The sequence below is a fragment of the Pongo abelii genome, chromosome 1 (assembly GCF_028885655.2).
Source record: "Pongo abelii isolate AG06213 chromosome 1, NHGRI_mPonAbe1-v2.0_pri, whole genome shotgun sequence".
NCBI classification, from domain to species: domain Eukaryota; kingdom Metazoa; phylum Chordata; class Mammalia; order Primates; family Hominidae; genus Pongo; species Pongo abelii.
In genome coordinates, this window is record NC_071985.2 from 13,179,045 (window position 1) to 13,206,890 (window position 27,846).

At 46.1% G+C, this 27,846-nt stretch overlaps 1 protein-coding gene across 1 annotated transcript in view; it reads left to right on the forward strand.

The window, feature by feature from the left end:
• Window positions 1-2,020: 2,020 nt before the first annotated feature.
• Window positions 2,021-27,846, forward strand: part of NID1 (nidogen 1) — an 89,401-nt gene continuing 63,575 nt past the window's right edge. Inside the window, exons 1-4 of the mRNA XM_024251211.3 lie at window positions 2,021-2,523; window positions 18,014-18,313; window positions 21,750-21,976; window positions 25,435-25,817. Of these exons, the coding sequence (XP_024106979.2) occupies window positions 2,299-2,523; window positions 18,014-18,313; window positions 21,750-21,976; window positions 25,435-25,817 (1,135 nt within the window). The 5' untranslated portion in view covers window positions 2,021-2,298. The remainder of the gene's footprint in view (window positions 2,524-18,013; window positions 18,314-21,749; window positions 21,977-25,434; window positions 25,818-27,846) is intronic.

The following is a 27,846-nucleotide window of genomic DNA, read 5'->3' on the forward strand; positions in this document are numbered from 1 at the left end:
AAGTGACAAGGATATTGAAGCTTAGAAACCTGCCCATGCTTATACAGCTAGTAAATGGAGAGCCTTGACCTCAGCCAGGCTGGATTCAGGCTGTGCTGAACCAGCAAAGTAGAGAACTGCTCTCCTCCTGTATTCGCTGAGGAAAGTCCCATGGATGGACCAATAGGAGTTTCAGAAGCTGCCTGAGTACCAAAAAGGGAGAGAATTTGTGAGAAGGGTAAGAGCATTCCAGGCACAGACTACAGCTTCAGAGACAGCTCTGATGTGTGACAGAGGCTGGGGTGGGGGTTTTTGAAGGAGGAGTGTTGGAGGTACAGGCCAAAAAAGGCCTACTGAGCTTGGGGTTTCCCTCAACCACAGGGCATGGGGAAGTTGTGGGGCCCGTGTCATGTGCGGGTGAACACAGAGAAGAATCTCCATACAGAGATCCCGTAGCAGCTGGAACAGGCAATGCTGGGGCCCAGAAGCCCAGAAATAGTCAGAACCACAGATGGCATAGAGTCGAGTCAGAAGTGCTTCAGGGGAGGAGGCTGGGGGCTCACAGTGCTGTATTGTTGGGAGGGAACTGAAGGAAAAGCACTGTATTTGACAACAGACTGCAGGCTGCAGTAAAACATAGTAAACAGAGGGCACTTAATGCAGTGGTTATAAGTGGGGTCCTTGCAGCTGGAACACCTAGGGTCACTTACCGGCTCCCAGCTGTGTGACCTTAGCAACATGACTTAACCTCTCTGGGCCTCTATGCCCCTTCTCTGTAAAACAGGGAAGGTCTGTTTCCTAGGGTTACTGTGAGTGCAAAATGAATGAATACTTGTAGAACACATGTTGTCTCTGATGGGTAATAAATGTTATCTCTGATGGCTAATGAATTCAAAAGAAAAAGACAAGGTCTCATGAGTAGATCAAAAGCGTTTTGCTTAGAAAGCATGTTTCCTTTGCTTTTTCTTCCTATCTTTGCTGGTTCAGAACTCACGCCCCCTAAATTTTATACAGAATTTGCTGTTTTCTGAAAAATTATTATAAACTAGGTTCAAGGTCGTTACTTTTAGCTGCTGACAGGAAACAGGGACGTCCTGTTGACCCCTCCAAGTTAATAGGTTGGACATCAAACATATCCAACTCCAGCTGTCCCAGACCCTCTTCCCTGACGTCAAAAGGCAGTACTGGTTTTCCAGTCCTCCGAGTGCAAACTCTTGAACTCAATTTTAACTTCGTATCTTCTCCTCTTCAATGCCAATCTTATAATCGGGTTTTGCTCCTTCTTTCATTTCTATGTTTTAGACTTGGTCCTCTAATAACTTACCTGTCTCTACTTTCACCCTAGTGCCAAATTAATGATCAACCGATTATTCAGGATACCACTTAAATCGCTTATCTCCCTTTGTCAAGAACTTTCAATAGTTTCTTCTCCGAGTGATAGAGCGAATTCAAATTCCTAAATTTGTGATTCAAGGCTGTGCTTCAACCGGTCCCTCCCCAAATCCTCTGCTGGGGGATGGTGCCCTGAATAAACCCAGCTCGGTCCTCCACCTCCCTTCTCTGCCGCCTGATGACATCCCATTCCTTCCAGAGGACCCGGGTTGATTCCCGCCGTCCCACCTGCAGCTTTCCCCGCCAGTTTTTCCAGCCCTAATGTCCTTGATGACTTGGGGCCCCCATCTGACACTGGCTTGTGTTGTACACTGGTGACTTTGCCTCGGAGGGTGAGACCCCGTTTCCTGGCGAACCTCCACGGTACGGAGCACAGGATCAGGCACTCAAAAACGCGCAGTGAATGGGTGGATGAGCCCATGAACGTGCTGGTGGCTCGGTCCCTTGGCTCATTCCCAGCTCCCACCCGGTCTTCCTACCAGGGTCAAGCGAACTGGACCCCGGACGCGGCCGAGCGGCAATGGGGTGGGCGCCGTTCCTGAATCCGGAGCGTTTCCACGTCGCCGGCTCTCCACGACCCAACCCTAATCAGAGGACCACGGTGCGGGTCCCGCGCTCTGCTCCCCCTCCCGGAGGCGCCGTTCGCTGGGAGTCGGGCTGGTTTCGAGAATCGCAGGCACCGGGGCCCACGGCGGGAGGTTCGGCTTCGCCCCTCGCCCTCCCCCTCGCGGCCATTGGGCTGCCCCGCGGCGCGCCCGCTGGACGGGGCGGGGCCCTCCCCTCTCCCCTCCGCTCCCCTCCCCTATTTCCCGGGGTGGGAACGCCGGGAGGCGGGAGGCGAGGGGGCTGCCAGGGGCGTCCGGTTACATCCCCGCCTTCCTCTGCCCTGGCCGCGGGACCGGGTTTGCGGGACCGCAGTTCGGGAACATGTTGGCCTCGAGAAGCCGGATCCGGGCTGCGTGGACGCGGGCGCTGCTGCTGCCGCTGCTGCTGGCGGGGCCTGTGGGCTGCCTGAGCCGCCAGGAGCTCTTCCCCTTCGGCCCCGAACAGGGGGACCTGGAGCTGGAGGACGGGGACGACCTCGTCTCCCCTGCCCTGGAGCTGAGTGGGGCGCTCCGCTTCTACGACATATCCGACATCGACTCAGTCTACGTGAGTGAGCCCCGGGAGGGCGGGCGAGGGGCTGCAGGGCGCGACGGGCCGGGGGCGCCGGTGGAGCCGGACGGACGTGGGCGTCGCAGGCGGGGACCGGGACCCGCTGGCCGCCGGGGCACCTGGCACGGCGCAGGGTCTCCCGCCTCTGCAGGGTCCGCGAAGGTCTCCCCGACCTGGTCCCTGCTCTTCGAAGAGCGGCTCGCGGGATCTGGGTGGCTCCGCGCGCCCCAGGCCGTGACCCCGGCACCCATGGACCCCGCGGAGCTTCCTCCCCGGCGGCTGTGGGCTGCATCGCCGCAGGGAGGTCAGTCCGCGTCCCTCGGCTGTCCAGTCCCTTCGGGGCTAGGACCTGACCGGTCCCGGGTGGAGCCAGGTTCTCGCGCGGAACCTCCGCAGGGCAAGAGCCGGAGCTGGGTCGTAGCCTGCGCGCGGGCCCCGGGACTCTTGTGGCTGCGGGAGAGTTTCGCCGGCAGCCTCCTGTATTTGTGTGTGGACTCCGGATGTGTCTTGGCAGTGATGCTGCTTTCCAGTTGGGCTCGTTTCAGAGTCCAGAGTCCAGAGCGGGAAACACAGGGCTCCCAGTGATCCCATTTCCTGTGGCCAGACATTGTCACCACGGAGGCCCCAAACGAGGAGCGGGACCAGATGACCTACAGCTCCCTGGAGCCTCCCCGGGACTGGCCGGGCCTGGGGGCGCTGTCAACTTGTTGAAGTCCTTTCGTGCCGCTGCCTTCCTCGGCCCAGGCACCATGTGGATTTCATATAAGGCTTGTGTGCATTCCAGAAGTGTGGGGGGTTGGTGGGGGGAAGGGGGTTGGAACTGCAAATGCAGCGGCTGCAGCCTGTCCTGCCCGTGAAATGGCTGTGCTCCCGGTCTGGCCTGGGCACACTGCGCCTTAGACAACACTCACGTGGAACTTGTAGGCTTTGCCTAAAACGAATGAGCCCTTCAAGTCTGGATCCACAAAGAGCCCTCCCCCTTGTTGGTTGACTGCCCTGGCCTCTTTGGACACTGGTGAAGCCTGTAGATCCCTTTTCAGTATAACACTTTTATTTTAGTTTTTAAAGAGACGAGGTCTTGCTCTGTTGCCCAGGCTGGGTGCAGTGGCGTGATCTTGGGTCACTGCAGCCTCCAACTCCCTGGCTCAAGCTGTCCTCTGGCCTCAGCCTCCTGAGTAGCTGGGACCACAGGCGAGTGCCACCACGCTGGGCAGTATACAGTTTTAAATGCATAAAATAAAATCCACAAGATGACCAAGGAAGGCAATTATGTTGAAATACAGATCAAAATATTAAAAAAACACACATCTTATGCTCTTATGTACTATATATGCTTATATGCTTACTTTTTTTTTTTTTTTTTTTTTTTTTGGAGACAGAGTCTCTCTCTATCCCCCAGGCTGGAGTTTAGTGGCACAACTCACTGTAACCTCCACCTCCCGGGTTCAAGTGATTCTCCTGCCTCAGCCTCCTGAGTAGCTGGGATTACAGATGACTGCCACCATACTTGGCTAATTTTTGTATTTTAAGTAGAGACATGGTTTCACCATGTTGGCCAGGCTAGTCTTGAACTCCTGACCTCAGATGATCTGCCTGCCTCAGCCTCCCAAAGTGCTGGGATTACAGGCATGAGCCACCATGCCTGGCCCAATATATGCTTACTTTTTTTTCTTTTTTTTTGAGATGAAGTCTCACTCTGTTGCCCAAGCTGGAGTGCAGTGGCAAGATCTTGGCTCACTGTAACCTCCACCCCCCAGGTTCAAGCGATTCTCCTGCCTCAGCCTCCTGAGTAGGTGGGACTATAGGCACGCACCACCATGCCTGGCTAATTTTTGCATTTTTAGTATAAACGGGATTTCACCATGTTGACCAGGCTGGTCTGGAACTCCTGACCTCGTGATCCACCCACCTCCGCCTCCCAAAGTGCTGGGATTACAGGCGTGAGCCACCAGGCCTGGCCTATACGCTTACTTTTAACAACATTAAATAATAAGGTGTAGCAGTGGATCCAAGGGCAGGTAATGATTGAACTTTGAAGATCGTAAGCAATATTCTGAGACACATGCAGCAACTATGATATGATATGAAAAGATCTGTGACTTCTATTAGTGACTGCTTTGTTGCCTGCATTCATAATTAAAGGAAATGCTAAATATCAGTTTTTGGTTATTCTTTTCTTTTTTTTTTTTTTGAGACAGAGTCTTGCTCTGTTGCCCAGGCTGGAGTGCAGTGGCTCAATCTTAGCTCACCACAACCTCCGCCTTCCAGGTTCAAGAGATTCTCCTGCCTCAGCCTCCCGAGTAGCTGGGATTACAGGCGCGCACCACCATGCCTGGCTAATTTTGTATTTTTAGTAGAGGCGGGGTTTCTCCATGTTGGTCAGGCTGGTCTCTAATTCCTGACCTCAGGTGATCCGCCCGGCTCGGCCTCCCAAAGTGTTGGGATTACAGGCGTGAGCCACCATGCCCAGCCATTAGAGATTTCTAAGTAGATGGCTGACACGATTTAACTTTAAAAGATTATCATTTTCTTCAACAAATAAATGGCACGGTGGGGAAAAAGGAGGGAGACCTGATGTGGATCAAAAGAGACTTCAGAGGCTTGCTGACCAAATGCAAGTGAGGACTTTGTTTCAGCCTGATTAAGACAAATCGGCCATAAAAAGGTGTCTTTGAGACAAACTGCATTTCTAGAAGAGGTATACATGCAAATGTGTAGACATAAGTTTCATTTCTTTGGGGTATATACCTAGTACTGGAATTCCTGGGTCATATGGTAACTCTGTGTTTAATATTTTGAGGAATTGTCAAAGTGTTTTCCAAAGTGACAGCACCATCTGACATTCCCACCAACGATATATGAGGGTTCCGATTTCTCGACATCCTCACCAACATTTCTTATTTCTGACTTTTTGATTTATGGCCATCCCAGTGGGTGTGAAGTGCTGTGTTGTGAATCTGATTTGCATCTCTCTGATGGCTAATGACGTTGAGAATCTTCATGTGCTCATTGGCCATTTGTGTTTCTTCTTTGGAGAAATGCCTGTTCAAATCCTTTGGTCATTAAAAAAAAAAATCGTTTTTTTTTTTTTTTTTTATTGTTGAGAAGGGCATCATCTCTCAACAAGAATACTTCATAAATGAGACCAGCCTGGCCAACATGGTGGAACCTCATCTCTACTAAAAATACAAAAACCAGCCAGGTGTGGTGGCGTGCACCTGTAATCTCAGCTACTCAGGAGGCTGAGGCAGGAGAATCTCTTGAGCCTGGGAGGTGGAGGTTGCAGTAAGCCGAGATCGCGCCATTGCACTCAGCCTGGGAAACAGAGTGAGACTGAGACTTTGTCTCAAAAAAAAAAAGAGAAGAATCCTTCATAAATGAAGCTGTATTTTTCACATTGGATAACATTAGCAGGCAAGTGATGTCTGATTATTGCTTGGCTTGCCACGCTAAGATTAATACCTGGTGTTAAGGAGATTACAGCCAGATCATGCCTGTGAAGTTATATTTTTCCCCAGGTGAGCAGCAACTGAGCTATGGGGTGACACTCACTTTGGCCTTATCATCTATTTCCTTGCCCACCAACCTTTCACCTAACAGTTTTAGCATCTATTAATAATCTTTGCCTGAAACAGTAATTAAATTAAAGGTTGCCGGATGCTGTTTTATTTTGTTTTGCTGGTTGCTTATTTCTGTCATTCTTTCTGCATTTATTAGCTGGCATATTCTGTAAAGAGGTTTTCCTCATCAGCCATGACTTTTGGGTAACACTGATATACTGTTCCTTCTGGAAAGGCAGATAAATGCTTAACTCTTTTCCTGTAATTTTTTATGTTTAAGTTAAGGAATTTGTGTAATACAGTACTAGGCTCCAGTTGCCACAGGTAAACTTCTGATATCTATATTCAGGTTGTTAAGGAGAAACATGTGTCTCCCCAGAGATTGGGGGTCTCACACCCCAAGGCCCTTGGTGTTGCATCCTCGAGGGCTACTTCTTTGATAGACAGACCCATAGTTAAAATTTAAAGAACCCAACAATTTTTTTTTTTTTGCCGGTCAAATTTAGCCTGCGGGGTTGTATATCAACTTTAGTGATACTAATGCTAATAAGTTCAGATAACCCACTACCATTGGAAAAGCCCCAATCATTTTTAAATGTTGGAAAGTAATCTCAGGTAGAAATTTTCTGCAGAAGAGAGGGGTAACTGATCCAAAGTCACTTGAACATTAACTGGATTAAGTTGAAAATGTTGACTCATCTCTATTACCCTTGTGTCAGAGGCATGTGAACTGAGCAACTCCATCTTGAACAGGCGCTGGGTAAAATGAGGCTGAGACCTACTGGACTGCATTCCCTGATGGTTAAGGCATTCTAAATCAAAGGATGAGATAGGAGGTCAGCACAAGATACAGGTCATGAAGACCTTCCTGATAAAACAGGTTGCAGTAAAGAAGCCCACCAAAACCCATCAAAATCAAGACAGCGATGAGAGTGACCTCTGGTCATCCTCACTACTACATTCCCACCAGCGCCATGACAGTTTGTAAATGCCATGGCAACATCAGAAAGTTACCCTATATGGTCTAAAAAGGGGAGGCATGAATAATCCACCCCTTGTTTAGCATATCATCAAGAAATAGCCATGAAAATGGGCTACTAGCAGCCCTTGGGGCTGCTCTGTCTATGGAGTAACGATTCTTTTTTTTTTTTTGAGACTGAGTCTCACTCTGTCACCAGGCTGGAGTGCAGTGGTGTGATCTCTGCTCACTGCAACCTCCGCCTCCTGGGTTCAAGCAATTCTACTACCTCAGCCTCCCAAGTAGCTGGGACTACAGGTGCGTACCACCACACCCAGCTAATTTTTGTATTTTTAGTAGAGACGGGGTTTCACCATGTTGGCCAGGATGGTCTCGATCTCTTGACCTCGTGATCCACCTGTCTCGGCCTTCCAAAGTGCCGGGATTACAGGCGTGAGCCACCGCGCCCGGCCGCTGTTCTTCTATTCCTTTACTTTCTTAATAAACTTGCTTTCACTTTAGGGACTTGCCCTGAATTCTTTCTTGTGCAAGATCCAAGAACCCTTTCTGAGGGTCTGGATCGGGACCCCTTTCCAGTAATCCTTAGATTGTCCCTAAGCTTTATTTACTAATCCTTTTGTTTCTATTTCTATTTCATGCCAGAGTCATTTCTTCTGTGGGGTTAATGGGGATCACTTGCAATTTGGACTTGGAGTTTTGTTCTGGGACTTCTAGTGTTTGATCTTAGGCAAGTTATATAAACTGAAACTCATTTTTTCCTCAAACGAAGAATGAAAATGTTATTAATCTTTACTAGGTTTAATGAGATAACTAAAGTAAAAACACTTTGTAAACTGTAAAGCGCCTTGCAAACGGATTAGGCTCAGATCCACCTGTGGGCTCTAGGCTGAACTTAATCAGTCTCCACCTTGATTGTGTCCTGGACTTGCCTATTTTCTGGACTTCCTTTTTGTGTTTTACTTTTTTTTGGACTCATTTTGTTTTCCAGCTTTTTGTAGCTGCTCAGTCACTAACTTTGAAGCCATCCCAAAAAACATTGCAACTTGCCTGACTTTTGCCCTCAGTGTCTCTAAGCTAGGCAGCCAGTGTAACAGAAAGAGTACGGGTTATGGACTCCAACAGATGTGGGTTCCGATCTTGGTTCTATCACTTGCTGGTTGTGTGACATTAAAGCTAAATTAAAATCCCTTGTCATTTCCTTGTCTGTTTCAAGTATGCGAAAAGAGGGATGGTTGTACTAAATGCCTGTCATATGAAATTTTAAAAGATAAAAAGAGCCTTAGTAAAGGACCTCAACATTAGGTGACAGCCCATGTTTGCTGCGTTTCCACTCTTTATGTTAAATTATTTTAAGTTCCTGCTGCCTCTCACCCATGGAGTTTGCTTTTGCAAGTTTCACTGTCTTCTCAGTACAGCGATTTGTGTTTGTAAAAGGACCCTGTTTGTTTCTTACTTGTTTCTACCTCAAGTATTCTCTAAACACACGTTTTGGAGAAGGCTCCCCCAAGACTATTGCAGGCCGCTTTCTGCCCTGGGGACTGTTACTAGGCTCATCTAAGCCCCTCCACCAATGGCTGTTGTTTCACTTTTTCAGGGTGTATTTGGACATAAGAAATCTAACAGAAATTTTAAATTTATTGAGCATCTGCATGTAGACTTTCTCCAGTGATTCGTGCTGTCTGAAAGTTCACGTTAAAGATGAAATGAGACAGGAAGTGCTTTCTAAGATGGGAAACACCCTCCCATTATAAGTTAGGTGCTCTGTCCATCCCCTTCTTGTCAGTTGGTTGAAACAATTGTACATAAGTGGTTCCAGCTGTTACCCATGTGGTACTTGGCATTTTCACCCTGGGTTTTTTTGTGATCTAATTGACATGCTCTGCCCTAGGGCAGCTGGATGAAAAGCCGTATTGTTTGTTGTGTTTCTTGGGGTGAGTGGGAAGACATGGTTCTGTAAAGGGGCATTTAGTTTTACTAGCCACATAGTGAGCTGAAGTTTAACTTTGCTAAAGGAACTTTTTCTCAGTGTGAACTGATGTTGTAAGCAGTATTTCAGGGAAATATTTACATTGCTCAACATGCTGGAAATAGCTGTTTTTCAGTAAAGAAGTTTTTACTCCTTAATGCAAATTCTCAAAGAACCTCACCCAGGCAATATTTGGTTACCTTAAGTTACCCTAAGATGATAATATTACATTATTATCATCAGCAGCACTCTCAGTGATTCAGATGGGCTTTCTCAGAAATGCATTCACCCCATGAGGGTTTTGCGATATGATCAATGCAGCAAGGAACGTGCTGCTGCCATTGGGAGTCAGGATCCCTAAGTGAGGGATCTAAGATGCCAATTGCAAACTTAAAGAGAGGGGCAGACAGAAAGAAACATGTGATAAACCCTGGTTGGGAGGTCAGAAAGCCTTCACAAGGGAAAATGAGACTTTGCCAAGCACATGAGCTGAGGATTATCAAGAAGGTTTTTCGAGGTTTTCTTTTTCTTTTTTTCTTTTTCTTTTTTCTTTTCCTCTCTCGCTTTCTTTCCTTCTTTCTTTCTTTCCTTCTTTCCTTCAGTCTTACTCTGTTGCCCAGACTGGAGTGCAGTGGCGAGATTTTGGCTCACTGCACCCTCAGCCTCCTGAGTAGCTGGGATTACAGGTGTGCATGACCACCCCAGGCTAATTTTTGTAATTTTAGTAGAGACAGAGTTTCACCATGTTGGCCAGGCTGGGCTCAAACTCCCGACCTCAGGTGATCCGCCCACCTCAGCTTCCCAAAGTGCTGGGATTACATGCGTGAGCCACCACGCCCAGCTGAGGAAGTTTCAAGAAGGAGGGAATCATATAGATCCAAAAGCATGTAGTGTTAACTAGGAGAGACACCATGGAGAGTTTGGAGAATTAAAAGCAAATCTAAAATTTTTTTCTGGCACATTTCTCCTCTAGCCTTTTACTCACCAACATTCATAAAAACTAAAGTGTGGTCCCATCATCCATGTACTTTTTTGAGATGGAATCTCTCTCTGTCGCCCAGGCTGGAGTGCAGTGGTGCAATCTCGGCTCGCTGCAACCTCTGCCTCCCGGGTTTAAACGATTCTCCTGCCTCAGCCTCCTGAGTAGCTGGGATTACAGGCACCCACCACCATGCCTGGCTAATTTTTGTATTTTTAGTAGAGATGGGATTTCACCATGTTGGTCAGGCTGGTCTCAAACTCCTGACCTCAGGTGATCCACCTGCCTTGGCCTCCCAAAGTGCTGGTATTATAGGCATAAGCCACCGTGCCTGGCCCCGTGTACTTTTTAAACTAGTACAAATGTAGTGAACAGAAAGTGATACTGGTAACTACTGTGCAATACTTACGCTTCATGCTTTTTTTTTTTTCTGGACTCAGGGCACTGTATGGGGTGCCTCAGGCTCTGTAACTTTTGATTAGTTTTAATTACAAAATCTTTTTTTACCAGCACCACCTTCTACTCATTAATGTGGTCTAACGTGCCCAGGGCAACGAACACTCCTGTGTCCCTAGGAGGGCAGTGGCAGTGGTAGGAAAGTCTGGAGAAGGAAGAAATTCAAAGACCATGAGGGATGGACGTAGAGAGTGGAATGATGGTTACCAGAGGCTGGGAAGGGTGGGGTATGGGATGAAAAGAGGTTGGTTAATGGGTACAAACATACAGTTCGATAGAAGGAATAAGTTCTAGTGTTTGACAGCAGAGTAGAGTGACTATAGTTAACCAATATTGTATATTTCAAAATAGTTAGAAAGGAAGATTTGAAATGTTCCCAATGCAAAGAAATGATAAATGTTTGAGATGGTGGATTTCCTAATTATCCTGATTTAATCATTACACATTGTATGCAGGTATCAAAATATATACTCCACATGTACCCCATAAATATGTACAAATATGATGCATCAATACAAATAAAATAATAAAGTGGATCTTCGCCAACACAAAAAGGACAGTGAAGGAGTCCCGCTTCTTCATTTTTGCTTTTGTTGCTTGTGCTTTTGGTGTCATGTCCAAAATATTATTGTCAAGATCAATATCAAGGAGCTTTATCCTTAATGTTTTCTTCTAGGAGTTTTATAGTTTCAGGTCTTACGTTTAATTCTTCAATCCATTGTGAGTTAATTTCTGTGAGTGCTATAAAATGGGCGTCCATTTTCATTCTTTTGCAGGAGGATATCCAATTTTCCCAGCACTGTTTATTGGAGAGACTACCTTGTCTCACTGTGTGTTCTTGGTGGCCTTGTCAAACGCTAGTTGACCGTAAATGTGTGGGTTCACCTCTGGGCTCTTAGTTCTGTCCCATTGATCTATCACGGCTATCTGTGATAGCTTTGTTAACCAACTTGATTGTGGTATTCATTTCACAACATATACCTGTATCAAATCACGTTGTACACCCTAAACTTATACACTTCTGTTTGTCAGTTATACCTCAATAAACCTGGAAAAACAAAACCAGACAAAAACAAGGACAATGAGCTGTAGGCCCTACTGACAGAGAACGTTAGTCTTGGCTTATCTATTAGAGCCATTTGCCTTTCTTTGCTGAACTTCAGATCAATCAAGTTTGTTATATGTTTTTTATTTTTTATTCTTTTTATTTTTTGAGATGGAGTCTCACTCTGTTACCCAGGCTGGAGTGCAGTGGCATGATCTTGACTCACTGCAACCTCCACCCCCCGGATTCAGGTGATTCTCATGCCTCAGCCTCCCCAGTAGCTAGAATTACAGGTGTGGTTAGCCACCGCACCAGACCCGTTATATGTTTTTACAAAATAAACTTTTATTATGAAAAATTTCAAATATACTCAAAAATATAATGAACTCCCATGTATCCATTACCAGCTCCAACAAGTACCAATTTGAGACTAATCTTCTTTCATTAATGTCCTCACTTATTCCTAATGTTCCCTCCCCATCCCCAAACTGAATTATTTTTAAGCAAATCACAAATATTTCATCTTTTTGTAAATGTTTCAGAGTGTACCTCAAAAGAAAAGACTCTTTAGGCTGAGCACGGTGGCTCATACCTATAATCCTAGCACTTTGGGAGGCCGAGGCAGGCGGATCGCTTGAACTCAGGAGTTCCAGACCAGCCCGGCCAACATGGTGAAACCCTGTCTCCACTAAAAATACACAAATTAGCCAGGTGTGGTGGCACACACCTGTAGTCCCAGCTACTCGGGAGGCTGAGGCAGGAGAATCGCTTGAACCAAGGGGGTAGAGGTTGCAGTGAGCTGAGACTGCACCACTGCACTCCAGCCTGGGTGACAGAGTGAGACTCTGTCTCAAAAAAAAAAAAAAAAGATTCTTTAAAAAAACAAAATAGTAAAATCATGATCATACTTTTAAGAAATGATAATTCCTTAATATTGTCCAATGTGCAAATGGTTTCATGAAATGTTTTATTTTGCTTTTCAGTTGTTTGGTTTAAATCAGGGCCCAGACAAAGCCCACACATTGCATTTGGTAGACGTGTCTCTTAGGACTTTTGTTTTGAGATGGAGTTTTGCTCTTGTAGCCCAGGCTGGAGTGCAATGACGTGGTCTCGGCTCACTGCAACCTCCACCTCCCGGGTTCAAGCAATTCTCCTGCCTCAGCCTCCCAAGTAGCTGGGATTACAAGCACCTGCTAACACACCAAGCTAATTTTTGTATTTTTAGTAGAGACAGGGTTTCACCATGTTGGCCAGGCTGCTCTTGAGCTCCTGACCACAGTGATCTGCCCGCCTTCGCCTCCCAAAGTACTGGGATTATAGGAGCAAGGCACCTTGTCTAACTGCCTCTTAGAACTTTTAAAATCTACAGATCTTCCCCCAACCCCCAGCTCTTTTTTTTTCTTTAAAATTTATTTGTTCAAGAAACTAGGTATTTCTCCATTTTAGTGTTTTATATTCTGGATTTTGCTGATTGCATCCCATTGTGTCCATTAGCATGTTCTTCTGTCTCCTGTATTTCCTATAAACTGGCAGTTAGATCTGGAGACATGACTGAATTCAAGTTATGCACTTTTTATTTTAGTAATTGGCATTTTACTCCAGTGGCAAGAATGGCAGTAATGCACAGTTCTCTGACCCTTCGTATCACTTACAACTGAGCTCGCCCTCAGGCCTTATTTCTAAAATAACCTGGGCGCACAGGTCTTATCCTGCTTTGAACCTGCCTGTCCCGTATATTGGAGGAAGTCAAGAAGTGGGGAGACTTGTATGTATCAGACCATGTGTAAGCTCTGGAACTACCGTGGTGACCAAGACAAATGGAGTCCCTGACCCTGAAGAAATGACCACATAGTGGGGAGAGAAGCCAGAATCTACAAATAGGCAGGAAGAAGACATATCAGGGGCTGGGGGTGTGAGGGAAGGGAGAAAGGAGTGAGTGGAGGGAGCTTCCACTGGAGGGGATGCCAGGAAGCTCTCTGAGAAGGCACTGTTTCAGCTGAGGAATAAGGGTAAGAAGGGCCAGTCATGTGACTAAGGGGGTGGTCGGGTTGGACGGGGTCGTGCTGGTGGTAGCTGAGATGGAGAAAGTGCCATATACAGTAACTTCTCACTTAACATTGTGGATAGGTTCTTGGATACTGTGGCTTTAAGCTAAAAATGCATAACTAAACCGATTTGACTGTCGGGTAATTGACAGAAACATTTAAGTTCCTATGGCTTATTTCTGGTCAGAAACACATCACCAAACTTCCCATGAAGCCCAAAACACTTCTAGTATTAAACATTGAAATAAATAAATGTGAGCTATACATACATTTAAGATGAATAAAAACAACCAAGATATTATTTACCCAATTTTTGATGAATCAGTGAATAATGGAGGTCATGACGGTGGTGGGTTCAATCAAGGAAGAAATGTTTGCAAAGCAACATTGTCAACACTTCTGACCCACAAAGCTCAAAAACAAACAATCACAAATCCGACAGCTTGCTGAGTGCTTTTGTACAGCATAATTTATTGGTGTGCATTTGGGTGATTACTCGTACTTAATGCATTTTCATTCTGTGATAATTTGTATTCATTCATTCATTCATTCATTTTCCAGCTGCTTATTCTAGTTCAGAGTGGAGGGTGGCCGGAGCCCATCCCGGCAGCTCAGTGTGCCAGGCAGGAGCCACCCTGGACAGGATGCTGTCCTATCGCAAGGGGGTTCCCATACACCCACACTCACTCACAGTCGGACAGTTTAGACGTGCCAGTTCACCCGACTTTGGCATAGCTTTGGGATGTGGAAGGAAACCAGAGTACGCAGAGAAAAGCCATGCAGACATGGGGAGAACACGGACACTCCACACAGACAGCGGCTCCAGCCGGGAATAGATTTTTTTTCTCATCAACGTTGTAACAAAACAACATTGAATGCAATGAAGTTATTTGAGGACCTGCTGTAGTTGGAGACAGGACATGCAGCATGGGTGGTAAGAAAGACGAAGGAACCAGGACCCACTTCCAGGTTTCCTGGCTTCACCAACTGAGCAAATATTGGTGATGGCCTGGGCATCAGTGGTCTCATGGGCCCGAGGACTCCCCAGCCCAGTGCCCTTGGGGATTGTGCCTGAGTCTGTGCCTCCTCCTGCCTGAGTGCCTGTGTCCTTTCCCTTTTTGCTCCCTGCCCTTCTGCTGTTGAATTGCCCAATGGTACTTTCAAAAGATGGAGAAAAGGAACAAGGCTGATAGGAGCATCGTGCATTTGACAGACTTTGCAAAATGAGACTTGCACCCAAGTGGACGGGAATATTGTTCATCAACTTTGCTATTAACTGTTACTTCCAGGAAAATGAAGTTTACAAGGGAGAAGTTTAAAGCTAAGAATCCAGTGAAACTTCTGGCTGTTCTTCACATTACATTTATCTTTGAAGTCATCTTTCTTCATTATCACAGACGATCGAGTAGAATGTTCAGTAAAATTAGCTGAAAAATAATTTTCCAATGCAAATACTAATGAGGGTTATATGACCGTTGTCCAAAGCATTGGCAGTGCTGCATGACATTTGTCCTAAAACCTGACTCTTAAAACATTCCTTGTGAAAATAGAAATATTCCCATGCCTAGATTCCAAATAATAAAAGACACTGAGAGGGTTTTCAAAATTAATGGACTGATTTAAATTTCACTGGAAAACAGCTTTTTAAAACTAAATTGTCTGGATGTGGCCTCCCTGTGAACACTTCCAACTGCTCACTGCCAACTTCTGGCGGCTTGAGAGAGTGAGCCGTTTCCCACGCTCCCACACGGCAGCTCCCTGGGATGCTTGTGCTGGGAGATGTTTGGGTCCCTGGAAGGGAGACAGAGGGACCGGCTGGAAGAAGCCCCTTGCCTGACTGCCTTCTCTGCAGCCTGCCAGTATCTTCTAGAAAAGCCTTGCTGGTGCCAGGTGAAGATGTAAAAATATGTCACCCAAAGAGTTAATAGCCCATAACATGTGGTTAAAAGGGAAGGTTTTGTTAAGTCTGCGTTTCACTCCCAGAGCTCTGGTTCCAATCCTTACCTGGGCGCCAATCAGTTCTGTACATTGAGCCTTTTTATTAATAGCAAGTTTTTGGCATGTTTAGAGTTTGGTCTTTAGTTCCTCTCTGTTTTTCTGTCCCTGCCCTCTCCTCTAGTAATGAGGTGTGAAGTGACTGAGGGATAAGACTCTGGGAGGAGGAGGGGGGGCGGGATGGGGAGGGAAATAAGTGGCCTGGAAAATCCACTGGCCTTCTAACAACTGAGGGTTGCTATTCTGGATTCGTGTTTTTCCAATCTGCAGCCCTTAAAGAGCAAAATAAAGTGCCATTTGCAAAATCTCTCCCTTTTGATTAGGGAATCTTTTTCTTTTTCTTTTCTTTTTGTTTTTTTTTTGAGACAATCTTGCTCCGTTGCCCAGGCTGGAATGCATCAGTGCAATCTCGGCTCATTGCAGCCTCCGCCTCTTGGGCTCAAGCGATTCTCCTACCTCAGTCTCCCAAGTAGCTGGGACTGCAGGCTCTTGCCACCACGCCCAGCTAATTTTTTTTTGTATTTTTAGTAGAGACGGGGTTTTGCCATATGGGCCAGGCTGGTCTCGAACTCCTGGCCTCAAGTGATCCACCCACCTCCGCTTCCCAAAGTGTTGGGATTACAGGTGTGAGCCACCGCACCCAGCTAGGGGATTTTTTCTTTCAATTCACAGATTATCTAAGGAAAACTATCACTGGCTTGGTCTTCCATGTCATCAGTGGATTGTGCACTAACAAGAAAGTGAGGGGGTGTTAGACCTCATTGGTGAGCCTGAGTGCCCCCACACCAAGGGGCTGTTTGCCACAGTATCTCAGGGGCCATCTTCCCATTTTCCCAAGGAGCATGGGTTTTAGCTGAGTAAGAACAGTGATATCTTTTTTTTTTTTTTTTGAAATGGAATTTGTCTCTTATTGCCCAGGCTGGAGTGCAATGCACAATCTTGGCTCACTGCAATCCCCGCCTCCCAGGCTCAAGCGATTCTCCTGCCTCAGCCTCACGAGTAGCTGGGATTACAGGTGTGCGCCACAAAGCCTGGCTAATACTGTATTTTTATTAGAGAAAGGGTTTTGCCATGTTGGTCAGGCTGGTCTTGAACTCCTGACCTCAGGTGATCCACCCGCCTCAGCCTCCCAAAGTGCTGGGATTACAGGCGTGAGCCACCACACCTAGCCAGTGATATCTTTTAATAGGCAGTTATAACTGATTTCAAGAAGGCAATTCATGAAGTAATTAAAAGGACTGATTTTGGAAAAGGACCAATTTTGGAGTCGGACTCCATGGGTTCAAATCCCAGTGTTGCCACTTATTACTTGGTAACTTTGGACACATTGATGAATTTGCCTAATTTTCCCCATCAGAAAAATATGGATATCAGTAGTACTTAGTCTTTTTTTTTTTTTTTTACCTGAGACGGAGTCTTGCTCTATTGCCCAGGCTGGAGTGCAGTGGCGCAAACTCGGCTCACTGCAACCTCCACTTCCTGGGTTCAAGTGATTCCCCTGCCTCAGCCTCCCGAGCAGCTGGGATTACAGGTGCCCGCCACCACGCCCAGCTAATTTTTGAATTTTTAGTAGAGACGGTGTTTCACCATGTTGGCCAGGCTGGTCTTAAACTCCTGACCTTGTGATCTGCCCACCTCAGCCTCCCAAAGTGCTGGGATTACAGGCGTGAGCCACCACGCCTGGTCAGTAGTACTTAGTCTTAAGAGGTTCTTCTGAGCATTAGATGTTAGTAAAATGCCTGGAATATGGTAAGTATTCAGTAAATATTAGCTATTATCCTGACACATTAAACTATTCAAAATAATTAGTGATGCCATAATGCCCCATACAGATTTGCTTCTTGACACTATATTGTGTCATCATCTCTTTGTGTCAGTCCTTTCCCTTATCCTTCTGGATTGTGGGTTTCTTAAAAGGAGGGGGCTGGACCTTAACCATTTTTCTTTTCTTTTCTTTTTTTTTTTTTTTTTGAGACAAGGGTTCACTCTGTCACCCAGGCTGGAGTGCAGTGGCATGATCATGGCTCACTGCAGCTTTGACCTCCCAGGGCTTAAGCCATCCTCCCAGCTCAGCCTCCCAAGTAGCTGGGACTACAGGTCTGAGCTACCAAGCCTGGCTAATTTTTGGTATTTTTGTGTAGAGATGGGATCTCACTTTGATGCCCAGGCTCCTAGCCATTTTTGTACGCACACCAATTAGCAGTCCTGGTAGGGAGGGATTACTCCCTTTTTCATGTAAATTCATAGAATTTGAATAATGACTCCTGTTCGCTTTCCACACAGCCCATTTTGCCTAGAAAAGAATGCTGGGGTCTGCAGTTCAGGCTCGTATCTTTCTCAGATTCTGTTGTATTTTACATAGCATGGGTACTGGTGACAGTATTCTGGGAGTGGGTGGTCAGTTTTACTGAGAAAGGACCTGTTTCTGCATATTCCTTTTAACCACACTTGGTTTTGTACAGGTCACCACAAATGGCATCATTGCTACGAGTGAACCCCCGGCCAAAGAATCCCATCCCGGGCTCTTCCCACCAACATTTGGTGCAGTCGCCCCTTTCCTGGCGGACTTGGACACGACCGATGGCCTGGGGAAGGTTTATTATCGAGAAGACTTATCCCCCTCCATCACTCAGCGAGCAGCAGAGTGTGTCCACAGAGGGTTCCCGGAGATCTCTTTCCAACCTAGTAGCGCAGTGGTTGTCACTTGGGAATCCATGGCCCCCTACCAAGGGCCCAGCAGGGACCCGGACCAGGAAGGCAAGGTAAGCACTCCTCCAGGTCTAAGTGGAGGTAATCAGACACATTGGCTTCATACGCTTTGGTCTCACACTTTGTGCTGCTTTGACATAGGTTTTACACCATTGATAAAGACAGGAAATCCAAAGCGAAATCTAGTAGGCTGGTTATTGCAGGTCCCAAACCTCCAAAAGCTTACCTGCAAGGTTGTATAACTCTATGTTTCAATGATAAGTAGACATAAAGTAAACCAATTCCTGGTAAGACTGCTACGAGGCAAAAATAGGGTTGATAAATGGCATCTCCTGGCTGCTCTTACCTCAGTTGGCAGATAGTGGAAGGATTATTTATTTATTTATTTATTTATTTTTTCTTTTTTTTTGAGATGGAATCTCGCTCTGTCGCCCAGGCTGGAGTGCAGTGGCGCGATCTCGGCTCACTGCAAGCTTCGCCTCCCGGGTTCACACCATTCTCCTGTCTCAGCCTCCCGAGTAGGTCGGACTACAGGCGCCCACCACCACGCCCAGCTAGTTTTTTTTGTATTTTTAGTAGAGACAGGGTTTCACCATGTTAGCCAGGATAGTCTCGATCTCCTGACCTCGTGATCCACCCTTCTCAGCCTCCCAAAGTGCTGGGATTACAGGCGTGAGCCACCATGCCTGGCCTGTTTTATTTTTGAGCTGGAGTCTTGCTCTGTTGCCCAGGCTGGAGTGCAGTGGCACAATCTCAGTTCTCTGCAGCCTCCACCTCCCAGGTTCAAGCAATTATTGTGCCTCAGCCTCCCGAGTAGCTGGGATTATAGGCATGGGCCACCACACTGGTTAATTTTTGTATTTTTAGTAGAGACGGGGTTTCACCACATTGGCCAGACTGGTCTCCAATTGCTGACCTCAAATGATCCACCCGCCTCAGCCTCCCGAAGTGCTGGGATTACAGGTGTGCGCCACCGAGCCCAGCTGGAACGATAGTTTCTGATTAGAGAAATTATTAATATGAAGCGATAGGTTAAAATAACAAAGTACTCCTGAGGGATGCAAAGATAGAAAGGTAAAGCCCAGACTCTAGTTGGGGAGACAAGAATCATTTGGACCATGCGAGTAGTTCAAAACCCAAGTATTGTCATAACCCAGGGTTGGCCTCTCCGTGGGCGCAGTCATCAGGGAGGGCTGGAAGGACCAGGCTGTAGAGCACGGACTTGCCCTTGAAGGAAGCAGCATCTTTGAGTAGGTCAGGAACTCGTTGCTAGACCTGAAGTGACTTTTTAGGACAGGCCTCGATTTTCCCTTGGAAAAATAATCTCTCTCTACCATAACTTCACCTTTACAGGAAAATGAGGAAGAGAGAAACTTGAAGGGTCCCAGAGCACTTCATATAAATGGGAGGTATTTCGGGCTGGTGGTTCCTAAAGTGTGTACTGCAAAACACCAGTCCTACAAGATAGTCCTTGAGGAAAAGGCCTTCTAGTTTGGGAAATGCTAAAACTGTATCTCCCTCTTGGTGATTCACCCTGTTCACCCTGAAAAGTCCTGCAGTCAGGAAACTTGTAACTTGCCTAATACTGTTTTTTTGTTTTTGTTTTTGTTTTTTTTGAGACAGAGTCTTGCTCTGTTGCCCAGGCTGGAGTGCAGTGGTGCCATTTTGGCTCACTGCAATCTCCACCTCCTGGGTTCAAGCAGTTCTCCTGCCTCAGCCTCCCAGGTAGCTGGGACTAAGGCCGTGAGCCACCATTCCAGCCTTGCTGAATATTGTCTAACTGAGCGGTCTCCAAACCTGTGACCATACCTCTTCCCTTCCCCAGCTCCAAAAAGGATGCATTACATCCCACAGAGCACACTTTGGGAAAGTCTGTTAGGGGCCTGCATGACACATTTTGCTTGCCAACTGTTATCTGTCTGAGTGCCAAACTTGAAAACAGCTTAAATGTTAAATGTCTCAGCTGCCTCCCTTTCACTTGGGTGATAAATGCCTAACCCATTGGTATGCAGCCCTTGCTTGCCTCTTGGGCCTAATCTGTTCCACCTCTGCATACCCTTTGCAGCCGCTGTACCAAATTACATGTAATTCCCTGACCTTGCCCTTGCTCTTTTTTTTATCTGCAGTATCTTGCACAGGCTGTCCTCTCTGCTTGGGGCGTCCTCTCCCTGACCCCCCTACAGGTGGCAGCTTCCTCCTGCTTGTTCATTCAGACTGGGCCCTCCCGTGAGGCCTTGACCAACCACAGTCTCCTGGCATGGGATGCACTCCCACCCCTCCTGGCATGGGATGCTTCCTCTTACGGCTCCTGCAACGCTTTGCAAATGTTTCAATTACAGAATCCAACCTCAGGTTTTGCAATGTTTTGTTCACATGTCAGCCTTCCCAAAGTGCTGGGATTACAGGCATGAGCCACTGCGCCCCGCATGTGCCTGCTCTTTCATACGTGACCTCATGTAGTCTTCCTCATTTCTGTAAAGGAGGTGGTTTTATCTCCATTTTACAGATGCAAACTTCGAGGCTTAGGGAACTCAAATACTTTCTCTGTGTCTGCTCTTTCTTTCTTTTCTTTTTCTTTCTTTTTTTTTTTTTTGAGATGAAGTTTCACTCTTGTTGCCCAGGCTGGAGAGCAATGGCACAATCTCAGCTCACCGCAACCTCCACCTCCCGGGTTCAAGCGATTCTCCTGCCTCAGCCTCCCGAGTAGCTGGGATTACAGGCACGCGCCACCATGCCCGTTTAATTTTTTGTATCTTTAGTAGAGATAGGGTTTCACCATGTTAGCCAGGCTGGTCTTGAACTCCTGACCTCATGATCTGCCTGCCTCGGCCTCCCAAAGTGCTGGGATTACAGGCATGAGCCACCGTGCCCGGCATGTGCCTGCTCTTTCATATGTGACCTTGTGTAGTCTTCCTCATTTCTGTGAAGGAGGTGGTTTTATCTCCATTTTACAGATGCAAACATCGAGGCTTAGGGAACTCAAGTATCAAGCCCAAGGTCACATCATAATGAGTAGAGCAAAGATTTGGATCCAGGCCTGTTTTCTCCCAAATCTCATGTTTTGTTTTGTTTTTCTACTGTATGGTGCTTGGGTTCAATAAATGTTTGTTAAATGATGAATGTGGTTGAATATGTTAACAGCCATGGAAACAAATTCTGTGAGTAAGAATTTCCTAAATTGCGTGAGATTTTAGGCCACCATCTGGAGGTACCATCTGTATAATTTTTGGTTAACCTTAGGGCCACAGTTATGCAGAAGATATTTACGAATTAATCAGAAAATGTCATGTTGACGTAGCCTTAGGGATATTTCAGTGGAACTATCCCGGAATCCTTGGTTCTTGCTACAAAAGTCCTTCTTTTAGAATAAGGTGAGAATATTGCCATTGCTTTACAGCACTGTACGCTTTATGGATAGTCTGGCGAATAACACATTTTAAGATCTATAGATATTTTTCCGAGTAACTGAATTTTAACTCATCTTCACAGAGAAACACGTTCCAGGCTGTTCTAGCCTCCTCTGATTCCAGCTCCTATGCCATTTTCCTTTATCCTGAAGATGGTCTGCAGTTCCATACGACATTCTCAAAGAAGGAAAACAACCAAGTTCCTGCCGTGGTTGCGTTCAGTCAAGGTTCAGTGGGATTCTTATGGAAGAGCAACGGAGCTTATAATATATTTGCTAATGACAGAGAATCAATTGAAAATTTGGCCAAGTATGCTTTCTTTGTTCTTCAGTAGATTCTCCTCTTAATATTTTTTAATGTGGATAATGTAATGTGTATTATAGATCATTACCTAAAAATGTTCCTATGGATTTAAGTTTTGCATATAGTTTTTATATTATGAAATACTCTTTTTCTGATGAACTTAAGGAAATGTATTTTTAGAATGAACAGATATCCTATTTTTTAGATATCATCCTCATTTAAAATAGTTTTTTTTTGTTTATTTGTTTGTTTGTTTGTTTGTTTTTGAGACAGAGCCTTACTCTGTTGCCCAGGCTGGAAGGCTGGAGTGCAATGGCACAATCTCGACTCACTGCAACCTCTGCTTCCCAGGTTCAAGTGATTCTCTTGCCTTAGCTTCCCAAGTAGCTGGGATTACAGGTGTGTGCCACCATGCCCAGCTAATTTTTGTATTTTTAGTAGAGACGGGGTTTCACCATGTTGGCCAGGATGGTCTCTAATTCCCGCCCTCAGGTGATCTGCCCACCTCAGCCTCCCAAAGTGCTGGGATTTACAGGCATGAAGTGCCGCGCCCAGCCTTAAAACAGTTTTTACCATTTTGTCTATAAACACAGTTAGAAATAAGGGTTATTCAAACCTATCTCCTTCTTTGATCTCAAGGCTGAGAAAACCTTTTCCTTCACATTGACTAGGGGGAAAATTCTTTTTTTTTTTTTTTTTTGAGATGGAGTCTCGCTCTGTCGCCCAGGCTGGAGTGCAGTGGCACGATCTCAGCTCACTGCAAGCTCCGCCTCCTGGGTTCACGCCATTCTCCTGCCTCAGCCTCCTGAGTAGCTGGGAATACAGGTGCCTGCCAATGCGCCCGGCTAATTTTTTTTGTATTTTTAGTAGAGACGGGGTTTCACCGTGGTCTCGATCTCCTGACCTCGTGATCCACCCGCCTCGGCCTCCCAAAGTGCTGGGATTACAGGCGTGAGCCACCGCGCCCGGCCGGAAAATTCTTACAACAGAAGTAGTGCTCTCAGGTTATGTTGTAGAATTTGACAAAAGAGGGAAAAGCCCAAATTGGTTTTTGAAAATTAAAACCTTTCCTCTCCCATTCTTTAAAAACCAAGAGTGAATCCCCTAAACCACCTTTTAATTTTATATCATCAAATCTAGCTTGAATTCCTCTGCCCTTCACTTAGTGGTGTGCTGGTAAATGCTTAACAACAACTGGTTTTATGAGGGCGGAGGAGCCCTGATTTATAGCATTTGCCTATTTCTGTGATGTAAACACTCCTACGATGGCCAATTTCAAGTTATTAACGTCACGTCACTCAATGAAGAGTTCAGAAAACATGCACCATTATATATATTCTCACCATAAAGATACAATAGGTTTAATATATATAATTTCAAGAGCATGGATAGCAGTAAAAGAATTAGAATATGATGAGTTTTGAATATTTTTTCCTTTTAAAAAATATAACTTGTTTAATTGGAAGTTCATGTAATTTAATTGTTTAGAATGGCTGTGTTTAATAACTGGCTTGAAAAATTCCTAAAATTTTAACAGCCAGCTCTCACAAGCTAGTACATATAAGCTCCACACACCACTGTCTTTACTTGAATCCCAGGCAGACAAATTGATTAGACGTCCTATTTATGCAGGACTTTTGTGATTTATCATCCCCACCCCACCCCATTGTTTTGCTCAGTATTTTCCACTGAGTAATGTATGTCCCCTCTGTCCATCGTATAATATAATCATTTCATGTAATTTCTGATAGGAGCACTTCCAATCACAGATACAGAAGAATCGTAAAAATGGTGGAGGAAGAAGTAGAGATTAGGGATATGCTACTATATTTTATAATTATAAAATGCTTTTGGATTTTGTATCTCATTTGCTTTTCACCATATCCTTTAAGCACCAAAGGTAAACTGAGACTAGTCCAAGATCCCACAGCCAATGGAGTTGGGATTTCTTTTTTTGTTGTTTTTGTTGTTGTTTTGAGATGGAGTCTTGCTGTGTCGCCCAGGCTGGAGTGCAGTGGCACGATCTTGGCTCACTGCAAGCTCTGCCTCCTGGGTTCATGCCATTCTCCTGCTTCAGCGTCCTGAGCAGCTGGGACTACAGGCGCCCACCACCACGCCCAGCGAATTTTTTGTATTTTTAGTAGAGACGGGGTTTCACCATGTTAGCCAGGATGGTCTCGATCTCCTGACCTCATGATCTGCCCGCCTCGGCCCCCCAAAGTGCTGGGATTACAGGGGTGAGCCACTGCACCCGGCCCTGGAGTTGGGATTTCTAAAAAACCATGTCTGCAATGGTTTCACTCACACTTCTGAAACCAAATGGGTGGGGTTTTTTCCCCCCACACCAACCAATTCTCTGCACACCAGCCGGGTGTCCTACACTTCAGTTCAATTCTAGCACTGGCGTTAAGTGCAGACCCCACAGGCTGGACTGCCCCCACTTCAGATCCCAGTGCCAAGTCCTGTGTTTCCACCGGTACTTCTGACCAACCAGCTATAAATGGAGGGTTTCCATGACATGCTCCTCAGATTTGATAATTTGCTAGAATGGCTCACATAACACAGAAAAATGCTTTACTATTACCAGTTCATTCTAAAGGATACAACTCAGGATGGACCAAATGGAAGAGAGGCATAGGACAAGGTATGGGGAAGGGGGCAGGGTTTCCATGCCGTCTCTGAGTACACCAGCCTTCCAGCACCTTGATGTGTTCAACCCAGAAGCTCTCTGAACCCCATCATTTTAGGGTTTTTATGGTGGTGTTATTTCATAGGCTTGGTTGATTAAATCACTGATCATTGATGATTGACTCACTCTCCAGCCCATCTCCCCTCCCTGGAGGCAGTGGGGAAAGCTGGACATTCCAACCCTCTAATCATGCCTTGGTCTTTCTGGCCACCAGCCCCCATCCTGAAACTGTCTAGGAGCTCCCAGCCATCAGTCGACTCATTAGCCTACAAAAGACACTCTTATCACTACAGAAATTCCAAAGGTTGTAGGAGCTCTTGTTTCAGAATGTGAGGACAGACCAAACATGTATTTTCAATTGTATCATACCATGCCATGGAAAGAGATAGTGGAGAGCGTGAATGACTTCAGTCCTAAAGCCACTGTCAGTCCTATGAGCCACCTTAGCTCATAAGGTAGAGCATGTAACCAGCAATTAGGATGAGTAAGCTGAATTTTAAGTCCTGATAGTGTCCCTGGAGCACACCTCTGGAATGGCTGGAACTGAGCTTGTGCTAGTATTGTGCCCATTTGGACACAGTCTCACCAGACAGCCCTAGACTGTCTCAGCCACATGATGCTCAGACGTGACGGCCAGTGCCCTTCCACTCTCCAGTCCTAGCTGCAGGTGATGGCTTGCAGACCAACACAGATCCCCAGGGCTCCCTCTGCTTGGGTAGTGGTGGCTGTTGGTGGGTTGCTGGCCTGTTTCTAAGAAGCCTGTCCTTCCTCCTAGGAGTAGTAACTCTGGGCAGCAGGGTGTCTGGGTGTTTGAGATTGGGAGTCCAGCCACCACCAATGGCGTGGTGCCTGCGGACGTGATCCTCGGAACTGAAGATGGGGCAGAGTATGATGATGAGGATGAAGATTATGACCTGGCGACAACTCGTCTGGGCCTGGAGGATGTGGGCACCACACCCTTCTCCTACAAGGCTCTGAGAAGGGGAGGTGCTGACACATACAGTGTGCCCAGCATCCTCTCCCCGCGCCGGGCAGCTACCGAAAGGCCCCTTGGACCTCCCACAGAGAGAACCAGGTCTTTCCAGTTGGCAGTGGAGACTTTTCACCAGCAGCACCCTCAGGTCATAGACGTGGATGAAGTTGAGGAAACAGGAGTTGGTAAGACCATTTAAATTGCAGTTGGTAATGGTCTTGTGTGGGCTTCCAGACAGGCGTACTGCTGGGGAGATGTCAGTTGTGAGCATTACGTGGTGGTTTGTAAGGATAAGAGCTTGGGAAAGTAGAGGCTGAACTCTCACCGCCGTGGAGCCTTGGTGTTATATGCCCAGTGGCTTCAGAGATGCTCAGTGATCTTTTGGGATTAGGATCGTAGTTTTGGAGACTGCTGAGTGTGTCTTCTTTCAAGTTTCCTAGTATTCCATTCTGTCTGTTCTAAAGAGAAAACGTCTGTTAGAATTATTTTGAAAGTCAGATTTTCTTGTGATTTCTTAGATCAGAAATGTATTCATCCACCTGAAAAAACATTTTAGAAGTTCTTTTGGCTGTCTATGAAGCTTATCTTTGACATTTATTTCCTCTTGGTTTTGAAATTAGAATTGTTGATTATTTTTCTTCCCAGGTCGCGTCAGTTTCAGAGTTGGTTTGTGAAGATAAAAAAAATATATATATATAAGTAGATACTCTTTAAAAAAAAATAGGGCCGGGGGTGGTGGCTCACATCTGTAATCCCAGCACTTTGGGAGGCTGAGGCAGGCGGATCACAAACTCAAGATATTGAGACCATCCTGGCCAACATGGTGAAACCCCATCTCTACTAAAAATACAAAAATTAGCTGGGCATGGTGACACACGCCTGTAGTCCTAGCTACTTGGGAGGCTGAGGCAGGAGAATTGCTTGAACCTGGGAGGCAGAGGTTGCAGTGAGCCGAGATCATGCCACTGCACTCCAGCCTGGCAACAGAGTGAGTCTCTGTCTCAAAAAAAAAAAAAAAGTTTTACAGTACATTTTCTGGTCAGCTATGTTATAGCAGATTTTTGCTACGTTTTGAGGGAAAATAGAACTCCTGGATGCTTTCATTTGTCTTATAAAAGATGTTCTGGCCGGGCACAGTGGCTCATGCCTGTAATCCCAGCACTTTGGGAGGCCAAGGTGGGTGCATCACCTGAGGTCAGGAGTTGGAGACCAGCCTGGACAACATGGTGAAATACTGCCTCTACTAAAAATGCAAAACATTAGCTGGGCGAGGTGGTGGGCATCTGTAATCCCAGCCAATCTGGAGGCTGAGGCCAGAGAATCGCTCGAACCTGGGAGGTGGAGGTTGCAGTGAGCCGAGATCGCACTATTGCACTCCAGCCTGGTTGACAAGAGCAAGACTCTGTCTCAGGAAAAAAAAAAAAAAAAAAAAAAAAGATGTTCCAACTAAACTGTCCTTCATTATTTTTTTTTCACATTAGTTTGATATGGAATCCACTAAGACTCATATAGATGGGATAGTCCAAGCCTTTAGATAAGCTTATTGTGGCTGTCTGCTGCTTTTCTACTAAGGAATGATCATAAAACCCTTAGAAAAGTCTGCCCCATTCCACACTGTTCACACATTTTTATTTGCCCTTACTTGTTCTGATTTATCTCACAGCAGTAGCCATACACGCTTGTTCTCACGAGTATCCCAAACCATGGACGAGATGGGGTGCTTACTGGCTGGCGTGCTCGCTTACTTCTGAGGCACGGAAATGGAGAAGCTGCCATTTGGTGGCAGGACAAGGACAGGGACCCATGTCTCAGGGTTCTTCTACTGCACCCTGGGTTCCTGGGGTGATGCTCACATTGCTCAGCACATGCCACTCTGCCGTGGATTTTGGAGTCATCTCCCCCAGATGTGTTGGGTGTGTTTCCTTGCAGATGTTGGGTTTTGAGTCCCATCCTGTCTCCACCCTTTCTAGGTATCTCTGAAATTCTCATTTGTGGAGCCATCACATTTGAATGAGACCATATCCAGCCCAACAACTTGGGGCCGTGTATTACTTAAGACTGAAAAAAGCCTAGATTTGAACGCAGATTGTGTCTAAAACAGATGTTTTCCTGTCCCTCTACGCCAGTTATTTCCCTATGTTTATGAGAAAGGTCAGTCTTCTGTGGCCAGTAGTGCATTCCTGGTGTTATTTGAATAGTTCACATATACACAGG